Here is a 13,938-nt window from a genome sequence, read left to right on the forward strand (position 1 = left end):
TGTCTCAGTCTATTTCACTAAGCTAAAGAGCCTTTGGAATAAATATGATGCCCTAGTACCTGCTCCATGTTGCCAAAATGGTAACAATGAAATCAGTGATTGCCTTAGCAGCTTCAAAAGGCTGGACTCTATATCAAATGGATATCTATAATGCTTTCTTACAAGGTGATCTATGTGAGGAAGTATACATGGAATTATCAAAAGGCTTTAGGAAGTAGGGGGAGAAGAAAGTTTGCATATTGCTCAAGTCATTGTATGGGCTTAAGCAAGCATCTAGGAAATGGAACATTAAGTTGACAGATGCATTATTAAAAGCAGGTTTCTCTCAAAGCAATCATGACTACTCCTTGTTTACTCTGCGCAAATAGGCTGATATGGTGGTGATTTTGGTGTATGTGGATGATTTGCTAATTACATGCAGTAGTGAAACCTTAATTAATCAAGCAAAACAAGTCTTGCATCAGAATTTCAAACTCAAGGATTTGGGTGAGCAAATATTTCTTAGACATTGAGGTGCAGAGGTCTAAGTCTAGAGTTATCTTTGAACCAAAGGAAGTATGTGCTTGAGCTGGTTTCTGAATTGGGACTTAGTGGAGCCAAGCCTGCCATTACTCCTATAGAGTCCAACTTGAAACTCACAACTGTAGAGCATAACAAAGCAACAAGTGCCAAAGGAGATTCACTACTACCTGATGTTGGGCCTTATTAAAGACTTATAGGGAAGCTCATGTATGTTACAATCGCTAGACCTGGCATTTGTTATGCCATTCAGACACTTAGTCAATTCATGCAGCAATCCAAGAGGTCTCATTGGGAATCTTCTCTTCGAGCGGTCAGATATCTTAAGAATTCACCAGGCTAAGGTATTTGGGTGAAACCTGGTTCTACAAATGAGCTCAGCTATTGGTGTGACTCTGATTGGGCAGCCTGCCCCAACACTCGTAGGTCTGTCACTTGATATGTTATTAAATTTGGTGATTCACTTATCTCTTGGAAGTAAAAAAAAAAAAGCAACAAACTGTTTCTATGAGCTCTGCTGAAGTAGAGTATCGAAGCATGGCTTCAGCAGTTGCGGAAGTCACTTGGTTAATTAGCCTTTTCAAGGACTTGGGTGTCACTATTCACGCTCATATCCCTGTGTTGAGTGATAGTAAGTCAGCCATTCAGCTCACTACCAATCACATCTTCCATGAATGTACCAACACATCGAAATTGATTGTCATTTCATTCGAGATAAGGTCAAGACTGGCATGGTCAAGACTGTGTATATGAACACCAAGGATCAGCTAGTAGACTTACTCACAAAGGAGTTGAGTCAAGCTCAACATTTGCATCTGCTAGGGAAGTTTGGTGTGCTCAACACTCTGCACCCTGTAGCTTGAGGGGGAGTCTTATGATATATATACACACACGTGGCTTAACTAGTTGAAGTTAGTTAAGTTTGTTATGCTTAGTTGTCATTAGCTTAGTTGTCATTAGCTGTATAATTATTCTTTATTGGTTAACTAGTTGTATGCTTGTATATATAGTGATTGACGGGTGTAATAAGATTGGCGGTTATCATTTTCTTCTCAACTCTTCTGAATATTCTCTCGAAGCTTCCGCCATTGATGAGCTTGCTAGCTCAAGCTGCAGCTCACTGATTCTCCAATATTTTGGCAATAGTATATGTTCTTTACAGTAGCAGATCCACATGGGCGCTTATGGGTGCTTAAGCACTCATTAACTTTGATCATATTTGGTAAAGTTGCATAGACAATTATAAAAATATTTAAATAAATATTGAGTGAGCATCCACAACTAAACTCATTTTTTCTTTTCTTATGGAATTTTTTTTGGCAAACACCCATGACTTTAAAATTCTAAATCCACCACTGGTTCAGTGTAACAATACTTCACTATAGCAGCCAAAAAATATCGAAACAAATAAGGTTGTTATAAAGAGATTTGGTTGTATAGGGAATGACATATAAGCTAATACTCAGTAGGACATATGAGCTAATACTCAGTAGCAGAGCAGAGTAGAAGCTATTTATTGATTAGCAAGAAAATTATGTAATCAATCCTAAGTCTTATATATTTCCAACATGTATTAAACAAATTGCACGTCGAAATAGGTGTAGTAGTTAAAGTGACTAGGTAAATGAACAATATAGAATATTGTGGAGTGTAAGGACTCTAACAATGCATATAATCAATCAACTAGATAAGTTTACTACTGATATTTCTTTATTTCTTTCAAGTGTAGAGGTGGTCCAATCTACTAAGTCTTCCTTTTTCAGTTGCGTGATAACCGTTCAAGTTAGAGTTTTGTGTATAGCATTAAAGACACTAATTGAAAAGCACTAGCATATTGTGACACTAAGAAAGGGAAATGAGAATGGGTTGTCATGTTATTTGGTAGGTCACTAAACAACCACCTTTGAGCTCACTTATCTTTGTTTACAATACATAATGGAGCTTTTTTTTTTCTCCCTCATGACTTCATAGTATAGTCCTATCTTCAACACCTCACTCAATTCCCCTTCAATTTCAAGAAAAGATTATCACATCATTAAAAAAATTACTCTTCATTACAATTAAGTCTAGCTCAAGATGAAGCTAGAATGTATACAAAAAAGAATCCAATATAGAAAAAGAAGCTTACATCTTGTACATATGAATTTTCATTCCCTAATTAAAATTGGTAAAAGATAATAGAATTGAGCCCCCCGGGGGAGGGGGACTTGTTCAATGAGCAAAATGGAGTTTGTTAAATGGGCTGGTTGAATAGGGATCAAGAGGGTCTATCGGAAAGAGCTTCTCTGCTCTTTCAGGGTAGGGATAAGATTTCTCTGCTCTTTCAGGGTAGGGATAAGACGATGTACGTCCTACCCTTTCCAAACCCTACTAGTGGAATTTATTGGAGTTGCAGTTGTTGTTGCGGCAGGTTAACAAATTTGGGTTGAATATTGCCACCACTAAGTTACTATTGAGAATTTAAACACTTCAATCATGTAAAGAATCAATGAATCTGTACACTTGTGAACCTTAGATGAAATTCCCAATGATTAATTAGAAATAAGGCCAAGTAGCTGCTCATGTTTGTGACTGTTTTCCATCCACCATTGCTGGAAACCAATATTCTCACTGCTAGAATCAAACATGTTCTCTTCTTCAACAGGAGCAGGCAGATTTAGATCCAAGAAATTTCTGATTTCTGGTACTGGTTTCTGTACTATTTCAACTGCTTGGTTATTGTGTCTTTTAGCATCAGCAATCAAATGGGATCTCTTATGACCACCTAAAGCTTGACCTGATGAGAAAATCTTGAAACAAATTGGACACTCATGATTCTTTAACTTCTTGGATCCAGAATTGGTCTCAATCTTTTCATTTATTGCACTTTCACTGCTGCAGTTTTTGATGAGTTTGATATGATCAACACCTTTATTTTCAATATTTTTGTGGCTTGCCCTATGACCTCCTAGTGCTTGGTAGGAATGGAAATTCTTATTGCAAATAGTACACTCAAATTTTTTCTTCTTGGAATTGAAATCCTCAGTAAAATCACTCCCTTTGACTAACTTAATAGCAAATTCAACTTCAGACTCTTTAACAAATCTGTTTTCATTGTCTACTTTAATCTTCTTCTTTTTCTCATCATCAGTTGGAACTTGTGATTTGTCCCTTTTTTGACCATTTGACTTGGAGCTCTCACCTTGTTCTGTTTTCCCATTTTTGACCATTTTCAGCTTGACCAATTCACCATCTTTATCATTTTGATGGGGTTGATAATTGTTATCAGAACACTCAATGACATGATTTTGACCAACCCAATTTCCCATATCTTTTGAAAGTAAGATCAAACTCATAGCAACTTCCTCTTGTAATTGATCATGTTCAATCTCAGAGATACAAGGAGAAGCATTATAAGCAATAGTTAAAGAAGAGGAAGTTGTAGTAGCCATGTACCTTTTCATCTTTCTTGATGATCTCTTCTTCTTATTTGGTGTTGCTGTTTCAGTATCAGATTGACTATCCATAACTTGTTTCTGATTAGTATTAGCACTGTTCCAAGAATCTTGTTCAACACTGTTGTTTATTGATGAGATTCTCTCTGAGTGACACTTCATATGGCCAAATAAAGCTTTCCAAGATTGGAAACTTTTGCCACATTCTTTGCATATTTTGTTCTTCTGATTTTGAAGCAAAGTATCTTCTTCACTTGACCCAGTAAATTTTGAAGTTTTCTTGGGATTTTCCCTCAGCACATAATTAACACTTTGATTACCTGCTTCAGTGCTCATATCTAAATTTGGAAGCATTTTTCTTGTAGTATTTCCATCAGTTGAATTAATCATATGAGACCTCATATGACCACCTAATGATCTACCACTATTGAAACTTTTGTTGCAGAATTTGCATACATGTTTCAGTATTTCTTGATCTTCTCCCATTGAAATTGAATCAAATAAAAATTCAAGAATCAAGAATATCAGATCAGATGATCAAGAAAAAAGTCCAACTTTTACCTAGTCTTGTTCCTTCCTATCTCAAAATGCTACAATTCTGTATGTAGAAAATATCCAAATTATGATGTGGAGAACAAGCTAAAAAAAAAAAGGAAAAAAGCTTAAAAGAAAGAGTAGTTTTAGTACTTTCTCTTTCTTAAGTTTTTTCTCTCTCTTAGAAAAAAACTATGTTTGGCAAATTGGAGGAGAAATCCATGCATGGAAGCAAAGATAAAAAGAAGTGGTAAAGGGAAAGATAGTAGTAGCACGTGTACTCAACTGACAATATTACGCCAACCCAAATCCAACGGCTGAGATTGATCCTCTCATTTAGTATTTCTATTGTGTTGAGCTAACAACTGAGCTTAGCTAGCTAATTGTCATGACCCGTCATATCATCATGCCATATAAGCGCCATTTGACATATATTAATGTCATGTGGAAGCTTACATAAGAAGAATGCTAGTATTTGTGAGAAGATTATAGAGAGGTATGAACATTTTCTTAGGAAGAACCTAGATCCTTATGAATTTGCTAGGAAAGTCCTTGGAATCTTCTAGGCTTGAGAATTCTAGAAAAAGTCCTTATCTTGTAAATATCAAAGACTTGTGTAATAATTAATATTTACACACTGGCCCCTAGGAGACTAGTATATAAAGGGGGTCATTCATTTATAATTCATCAAGCAAACAATTCAAGTTCTCTGTAATACAAAACTTCCTTTAGCAATTCTCTTGTGTTCTTTCGTCCATTCTCTTAGCGATCTTGAAACTAACTTGACATAGTAAGAACGTGAGCATGTTGTGCAAGATCGTGAGCGAGTTGTCAAGTGCTGCACGTATACTTAGTTAGCAACTAAGGACGTGACACAATGCTCAAAATAACTTACAACTGCTCTCAATAACTATTCTTTCCTTTGTCTTTGCTATTAAAGAAGCCCACAACTCAAAGTGAGACCAAAATTAAAAATTAAAGGTTCCACTCTTTGGCTGTTATTCTTTTAGGCTTATACTATTAAACTTTTCGTTTCTTTTGTATTTCCATTATTTTATGAGTGTAACTTCTTCTACACATTCATGGTCTAATACAATTCTTACATTGTCAAATCACAAGTAACCACAACAACAATCCAGTATAATTTTACTAGGGGGGTCTGGGGAGGGTAGTGTGTACGCAGACCCTATCCTGGGGCTGTTTCCAAATAGACCCTCGGTATCCTTCCCTCCAAGAAATCTTCACCTTGCTCTTGGAGTAACTCGAACTCACAACCTCTTGATTGGAAGTGGAGATTGCTTACCATCAGAGCAACCCCTCTTGTCAAATAATAGTAGAACGGTAACCTAAAAATTATGTACTACAACATATTAAAGTATTAATAGTACAAAAATCCTTCGCAAGGTTAGTATATACAAGTTAAATTTTCCAAAGACTTGAAATGATCCTTATTATGGTCCTGTCGTAGCTTGTTTGGATGGTTGTTACTTGTTGTATTGTATCGTATTGTTACTTTAAATATAATATTTATTTTATTGTTACTTAAATTTTGTTATATTGTATCGTTAAATTCATAGTTACGTAACGTCGAAAAGTGTCACTTTATGTATCAACCAATTTGATCATAAGGTGGCGTCGTTACCTTACTTTTTTTTTTTCATCTTGCCCTTATTATTATTAAATAATCATTTCATCCTTGACCTTACATTTTTATATAGTAATTCTACTCCATATCCTATTTTTTCTTACTAATTTTGCAAGTTTAATCTTTATATTGTTGGTGTGGGACATTATGAAATGAACAATACAATTTATCTAAACGTTGTATGCATTAAACAATGCAATACAATACGATACATTATGAAACGATCGACATGAACAACCATCCAAACAAGCTGTCAATTCCCATTACTGTTGTTACTTCGATTGGCAATTAAAACATTTTTCTATGTAAAAAAAATTCAGACTCACAACCACAAGTTTAGATCGAACCTATGGAGCGTGACAGCATGAGCAACAAAAGGCATCACCAGCACTCACAATTTCCTTGGAGGCATTTAATTATTTACTTATTAATTAATTCTAGGCCAACCCAGAATATTTTTTTGAATTTAGCTTCATTTAACATATAGTACTTGCATTGATTTTAGTATCATAACTCTAAGTTGTAGGGAGAAACTCAAAAATAACTAAATTTATAAGTGGCCATTCAAAAATCGCCACAGTTTCAAAAGTCATCAAAATTTAGCCATTTTTCATGTAAAGATAAATCTGAACGAAAGCACTGTTCAAAATCCGGAAAATACTCCAACATAATATACTGGAACTTCAGTATACCAATACTGGAGTTCCAGTAAAGTATATCGGTCCAGCATAATATGTGGAAGTTCATATACAGGTGCACCGAACTCCAGTATATTATGCTAGATTGGTCTCTGTTGCAGCAAAATAGTGGCTATTTTTCAATGACTTGACAAGTGCTGACTATTTTTGAATGACCAGTCTGAAAACTGGTTAGCCCGTGCTATTTTAACCAAGTTGTAGCACAAAGTTGACAGCAAAGAGAGCTAAATAGATGAAGTGAGAAAAGTTGCCGGCCTTAATTAAGTTGTTAGCAGCTAATTAAGCCGGCTTTCATAGCACTAACCGCAACGTGAATATGTCTTAATATTAAGGACAAACTAATCACAATTTTGATGAAAGTTCCTCACCTTTTGTGCCTATTTTAGCCGGCAATATTAGTGCAACTTTAGCTGTGAATTACTTGTCTATTTATTCATTTCTTTGATTTTTGCTAAGCAGTAGCACATTGAGAGTAGTAGTTATTATACGTTTATAAATAATATAAATATATGTGTGTGATTACGAGGAACAAGAAAGACCCCCCTTTATTTCCTTCTTTACTTAAAACCGTAATAAACAAACATTTTTTAAAGATCAAACATGTGCTTGCACATTATTTTGTGCCTAACTTTAGCTTGTGAACTATACACAATACATGCACTATGATGATTTTGTGTGGCAAAATTGTCTTGTGATTGGCCGAAGAATCTTGGATTTTAAAAGGCGAGTTCTTGACTAAATTTTAGTTTTTTTCTAGATTGATAGGTACCATTAATTAATTAAAAATTTAGAATAAAACATACTTAGATAACCTGAATTAAATGATAAATAACCACAAAAGATATGGCTGACATGGGTGAAATTGTTTTAGAATTCAAATTTTGACTAATTCGTGTGAAACACTGCAAAAATAAGAGATAGTATTTTGCTAAGCCATGTGGTAACTACATAAAAGGAAGTGGGGTTCTTCATTTAACAAAAATAAAATAAAAATTGAAATCATTGTGGAGTTATAGAAAGATAAAAATATTACAGTTACTGTTTATTTTACTTCCAATCAGAGATAGTTTAAATTGAACGCGGTAATTCGCAGAGGCGGATCAAAAATTTCAATTAAATGCCTTCAACATTTAAGGTTTTAGCATTGAACCTACGTACTTTTAAAATTATGAGTTCAGACCTACTATTTGTTATAATTTTAATGAATAAAAAAAAAGGCAGCACGGTGCACTAAGCTTCCACTATACGCGGGGTTGGAGGAACGACCGGACCACAAGGGTCTGTTTTACATAGTCTTACCCTGCATTTCTGCAAGAGACTGTTTTCACGGCTCGAATCCGTAACCTCCTGGTCATATGACACATAATTTTAATGAATATTTACACATAAATTTATATTTCGCATCGAAAGTAATAAATTCATCTAAACTGGATGTTAATGTGTTGTATCCGTCTCTGGTAACTCGTATGAAACATGCACTAAATAGAATAACATTTTCTCAATGTTTTCCCCATTTCCTCTAGCTGACTTACTATATATATAGCTGGTGAGAAAGCAGCTCAACCACTTCTCCTTAATTAAGGCCTAAGGGGTTGCACCAAACCAACTGGTGTCAAGTGCATGTCCTATGATTTTACATGTTAATTTGATATCCTAATTTACATCTTGTTTATTTTGACAAAGAGATGCAAAATCTTGTAGAAATTAATTAGAATCTCCTAGTTTAATTTGATGAGCTTCTACCATGTGGCTCAATTTATTACTACTATATACATACCACTTGACTACCTAGCTATAGCTAGTAGCAGCAATGGACCAAAGATTAGGTCATCTATACAACCACATTAAGGTTTTATTTGTGTAAAAAAAAATGAAAAGCCTGCTAATATACATAATGCAGCATCAGCAAAAGAAGACTATTGTAAAATGCTTACTAATGGAAACTTTATTTTTGACTCAATCATCTTTGAATGTAGGTCAATCGTTCAAAGGCTAGGAAACGTGGTGGTGAAGCACAGCTACAGGGAGACGAAAAGAGTATCTGATATACTAGCCAATGAGGGAGCCAAGAAGATTTTTTGAAAATATTTTTGTAACAACAGTTCTTCCGATGTTTGCCGCACATATTTTTTGGACAGACATCACACGAACTATTTCATCAAGACAAATTTTGGATTGTAATATCGATAACTTTAGTCACAATGAGGGTGAATTGATATATCCCTCGAACTAATGCTACTGTCAATTAGCACCCTAATGGGTAGTTTTTTTAATGAAATACAGCTTTTTAACCAAAAATAAATGATTAAGCACATAAAGATATTGCTGCATATGTTATTACTCAAAGTGACTTCACTTGAGAGTGAAGAAGTCTTTTGGGTGTTTTTGTTTTTCCAAAAGTGGATGCTACATATATATATATATATATATATATATATATATATATATATATATATATATATATATATATATATATATATATATATATATATATATTGACAACTGACACTCTTCCAAGTAAAGTTAATTTGGCCACTCCTTGTCTTTCTCCCATACCCATTATAAACATCAAGATGCCTACTTTGGCTTCATGCTTGTTCAGTCAAGCTCACTCATGTATTCTTGAAACCACTTTATTATATGCGAGTTCGATCGAACCTACTTAATTTTGTTTAAATATTATATCTGTATCTAATTACAAATTTAATAACTGAGACAAGCTACGAGTTTTGTGAAAATTTCAGAATTCATAAACTTTAAATTTGGCTCCGTCTTTGTGTCCCACTACATTTGGGGAAGGGAAAACGGGTGAATTTTTAGAATTACTATTAATACTGGAGAAAAATAATTTCCTCTGGCTACAAAGACTAGGAACTAAAATCCAAAATTCCCTATATCTAAAGCTTTAACAACTCTTGTATATTTCTCTTCTTCTGTCTTCTCTTTCACTCTTTGTTACAATATTGTCGAGGCTGTATATTTCAGCAACTAATTCCCCTTTTTTGTCATAGAGTATAAATCCAAAATTACAGTGAATTCATAGTTTCATAGATTTTGTCATTAGGTTTAATTTTCTTAACGTAATTTACGGTAGGACTTGAATTAGCTCAATTTTACAAAATTTCAGTGGATTATTTATACTACTCATAGGGATTCTTTGGCAACATAACCAGTATTCATATTACTTATTTAAAGTTACAACAACAATAATAATAAATCCAATGTAATTCAATAAATGGGGTTTGAGAAAGATAGTGTATACGCAGATCTTACTTCTACCTTATAAAAGTAGAGAGATTGTTTCTGATATCACATATTTAAAGTTATGAAATAAAATAAAAGGCCAACATGTAAGACAATTAACTCTTTTGGAATTTCCTAATTGGGTACTGTAATTAATTCTTTCTTTTTCCCAAGAAGAAATAGATTACGTAAATATTTTTTTTAAATACCAGTAGAGACAAACAATATTAGATTTTCTTCCCCATTTATGTAAAATTTGGTGAATAGAGCTACGTGATATTTGTGCAGATAGAAAATAATAATTATCGGACAAATAATGATCACGTTTACGTGTGTTCAAACTGATTCGAGCATCATAATTTATAAATAAAAAATAAAAAATTGTCCATCTCGTGACACATCCCTTTTACCTCAAGTCAAAGCAAGAGCTTCACTTCCTCGCAAGCAAAAAACAAATTTAATGTGATATATATATAACTAAAGACTGACTCACTAATACCAGTAAAGTAAAGCTAATCTTTAGCTTAATTGGTCCACTATATTATGTGAATATGAGATCTGGTTATAGCTAGGTGACACCAGTCCATGATTAATAAAGAATTGGATTATAAGTAAAGTTCATTAATGATAAGCACGTCAATCCTTTAACAAATTAATATAAAAGATATTAACAATTAGCTAGTGTAGTATTTCTTTGGTGGTTAGGCTCTCGAGAGTTCATGCTTAACTGTATCTCTAAGTTGAGAAAAGTTAGATAACATGTTATTTCAGCAGTTACACCTCTTCCCCCTCTCCCGGCAAGTCCAGGATTTAAACTCTATGAGTTTAATATTTAAGATTCTTAATATTATTGATCTTATTATATTTTTAAAGTTATGGGTTCATATCTACTATTTAATTTGTTGCAATTTTAGTAAATATTTATACACAAATTTACTCCTCGCGTCGAAAGTTATTGGTTCAATTGAACTCGTAGATACCTACATCCACCCCTGCGTCACCCCCTCCCCCCATATAGTAGCAAAATCATGAAAGAGCGTGGCTTAGTGATCTGAGCTAAGTAAAAACCATGGTTCAAATTTCAGTAGAAACAAAAAATATTAGGTGATTTTGATTTTTTATAATTTGCTTCTTGATGGCAAAATATTAATACTTGCGCTGATAAGAAATCGCAAATATGTCTCCAGTGGCGAATTTAGAGGGGCAGAAGGGGTAACCCCCTTTGTCAAAAAATTACACTGTATATATAAGGCAAAATCTGTTTTTTACATCTATATATTAAGCTTTGAATCCCTTGATATGGCTCAAAAGCATATCTTAGTGGTCAAGGGGATTCAAAATTTTTATAAGGTCATAAGTTCAATTCCCACTAACTATAATCTTTTTTAACTTTTTTTTTTTAATCCCATTAGCGAAAATCCTACCTCGCCGCTGTATGTCTCGTATACGCATATATGTTTACAGAGAAATGGAAAACAACGGAAAGGGGAAGAGGAAATTGCAGAATTTTATTTAACTATAAGCCGCATATATATAAACATACGATCTACTTTTACAAAAAAAATCTTTTTTTCCTAATAATAGGTCGCGAGGAAATTTGCACCTTTTTAACTGTGGGCTGCTTTTGCCTCTCTTTTTTTAACAACGGGACAAGAGTAAAAATAGCACGGTATAGCCAGTTTTCGGATTGGTCATTCAAAAATAGTCAGCGTTTACGAAGTAAATAAAAAATAGCTACTATTTTGCTGCAACAGAGATCGGTCCAACATAATATACTGGAGTTCGGTGCACCTGTGTATGAACTCCATCATATTATGTTGGACCGGTATACTTTGCTGACTCCAGTATATTATACTGGACAATTATACTTGCTGGAACTCCAGTATATTATGTTGGAGTTCTAGTATACTTATGTTGGAACTCCATCATATTATGCTGGAGTTCTAGCATACTTATCCGGGAACTCCAGTATAATATACTGGCATATTTTCCGGGTTTTGAACAATGTTTTCGCTCAAATTTATCTTTACATGAAAAATGACTAAATTTCGATTACTTTTGAAATTGTGCTATTTTTGAACGACCAGTTATAAATCTGGCTATTTTTTAATTTCTCCTCGGGAAAGAAGTACACAAGTAGAGTAGATATATAAAGAAACATGGAGCTACTAGAAATCCACCACTCATATTTTTTTTAAGTCCTTTTCTCGTTTTTTGTGGGTATAAAAGGCTAATAATCATAAAGGTGCATGTGTTGCTTTATACAGCTAATAATGGCTCATGTGTTCATAGCAAGTTCTCACCAGCAATGCTTAGGAAATACTCATATAAAAAGGTCAATGAATTTATTTTATTTTATTTTTAAAAAAAAAAACAACTGAAGTTATTACGTGGGACCTTTCCTTTACCTGTTCCTTTGGATGGATCATGCAAAACTAAAATTGGTTAGGGTAGAGCACTCTTCCACTACTTCTTTGACTTGATACATTATTGAAGATTTTTTCTCTTATATATAACCAAGTAAAGAGCACCCGTGACTACTTGCTACTTCCCCTTTCCAGCATAAGTATACTTGAACTTCAGCATATTATACTGGGGTTCCAGAATAAGTATGTTGGAACTCCAGCATAATATGATGAAGTTCCAACAAGTATACCGGTCTAGCATAATATACTGGAGTTTAGAGCATCGGTGCTCCAGTCTCCAGTATATTATATTGGAGCCAGCAAAGTATACCGGTCCAGCATAATATGCTGGAGTTCATACACAGGTGCACAGAACTCCAGTATATTATGCTGGACCGGTCTCTATTGCAGCAAAATAGTGGATATTTTTCATTGACTTGATAAACGCTGAGTATTTTTGAATGATCAGTCCGAAAATTGGCTATACCGTGCTATTTTTACCCGGCGGCTGCATCTAAGGGCTGCCGATGTACATGTTGACATTGAGCGTGATAGCCCACAGTTGCATCTATGAGTGTATGTGCATCATCATAACAGGTGCAAGTGTCTGTTACTCATATTATAATATACTACTCCTATACATATTATTGAATTTTTTTTTTAAAAGTATAGATAAGAGTAAATCCATATTCCCATAATAAAAGCTTCTACTATATGGTATAGCCCAAGTGGTCAATGAAACGGCGTGGAACTTTTTGAAGAGAAAGGTTCAAATTCTAACCAGAGACAAAAATTACTAATAGATGATTTATTACATGACATGCTCTTTTCTTCTTTTCAATAGAGACTCTCAGTATTTAATGCCGTCAAGCCAATCAAGCAGTTTATACTTCACTCTCAACACAACCAACTCTTCTAAAAGTCTAATGATACACTCGAAAGCTTGGTAGGCACATGCCACAAGGTGTAGAGGTTAAAAACCATCCTTCCATGAAAGAATGCATTTTGATGGGTCTTATAGCCCGTTTAGCCAAGTTGCAAAAATCAGCTTATTTTGAAAAGTACTTTTTTTCAAAAATACTTTTGGTGAGAAGCAGTTTATGTTTGACTAATAAGTTGAAAAACACTTCTGAGCAGCAATTAGTGTTTGACCAAGCTTTAAAAAACTGTTTCTAAGTGTATTTTTCTCAAAAGTGCTTCTCAAAAAAGTATTTTTGGAGAAAAGCTATTTTTTTCTGCTTCTCCTCAAAAGCACTTTTTTTCCTTCCAAAAGCTTGGTCAAACACTTCAATTTTTAGCTAAAAGTGCTTTTGACCAAAAAAAAAAAAAAAAAAAAAAAAAAATTGGCCAAGAAAAAACTTGGCCAAACAGGCTATTATTACTCGACCAGAAGCAAAAACAACATGTTGTTAATCAGTCAGAGCTTTAAAAGGCTAAGAGCTTATATCATTAAAACTTCT

At 34.0% G+C, this 13,938-nt stretch overlaps 1 protein-coding gene across 1 annotated transcript; it reads right to left on the bottom strand.

Moving 5' to 3' along the window:
- Positions 1-2,554: 2,554 nt before the first annotated feature.
- Positions 2,555-4,693, bottom strand: LOC104213370 (zinc finger protein ZAT1-like). Its single transcript, XM_009762871.2, has one exon. The coding sequence runs from the start codon at positions 4,437-4,439 to the stop codon at positions 3,051-3,053; it is 1,389 nt and encodes a 462-aa protein (XP_009761173.1). The 5' UTR covers positions 4,440-4,693; the 3' UTR covers positions 2,555-3,050.
- Between the last annotated feature and the right edge of the window lie 9,245 nt (positions 4,694-13,938).

Source organism: Nicotiana sylvestris, chromosome 3 (genome assembly GCF_000393655.2).
Source record: "Nicotiana sylvestris chromosome 3, ASM39365v2, whole genome shotgun sequence".
NCBI lineage: Eukaryota > Viridiplantae > Streptophyta > Magnoliopsida > Solanales > Solanaceae > Nicotiana > Nicotiana sylvestris.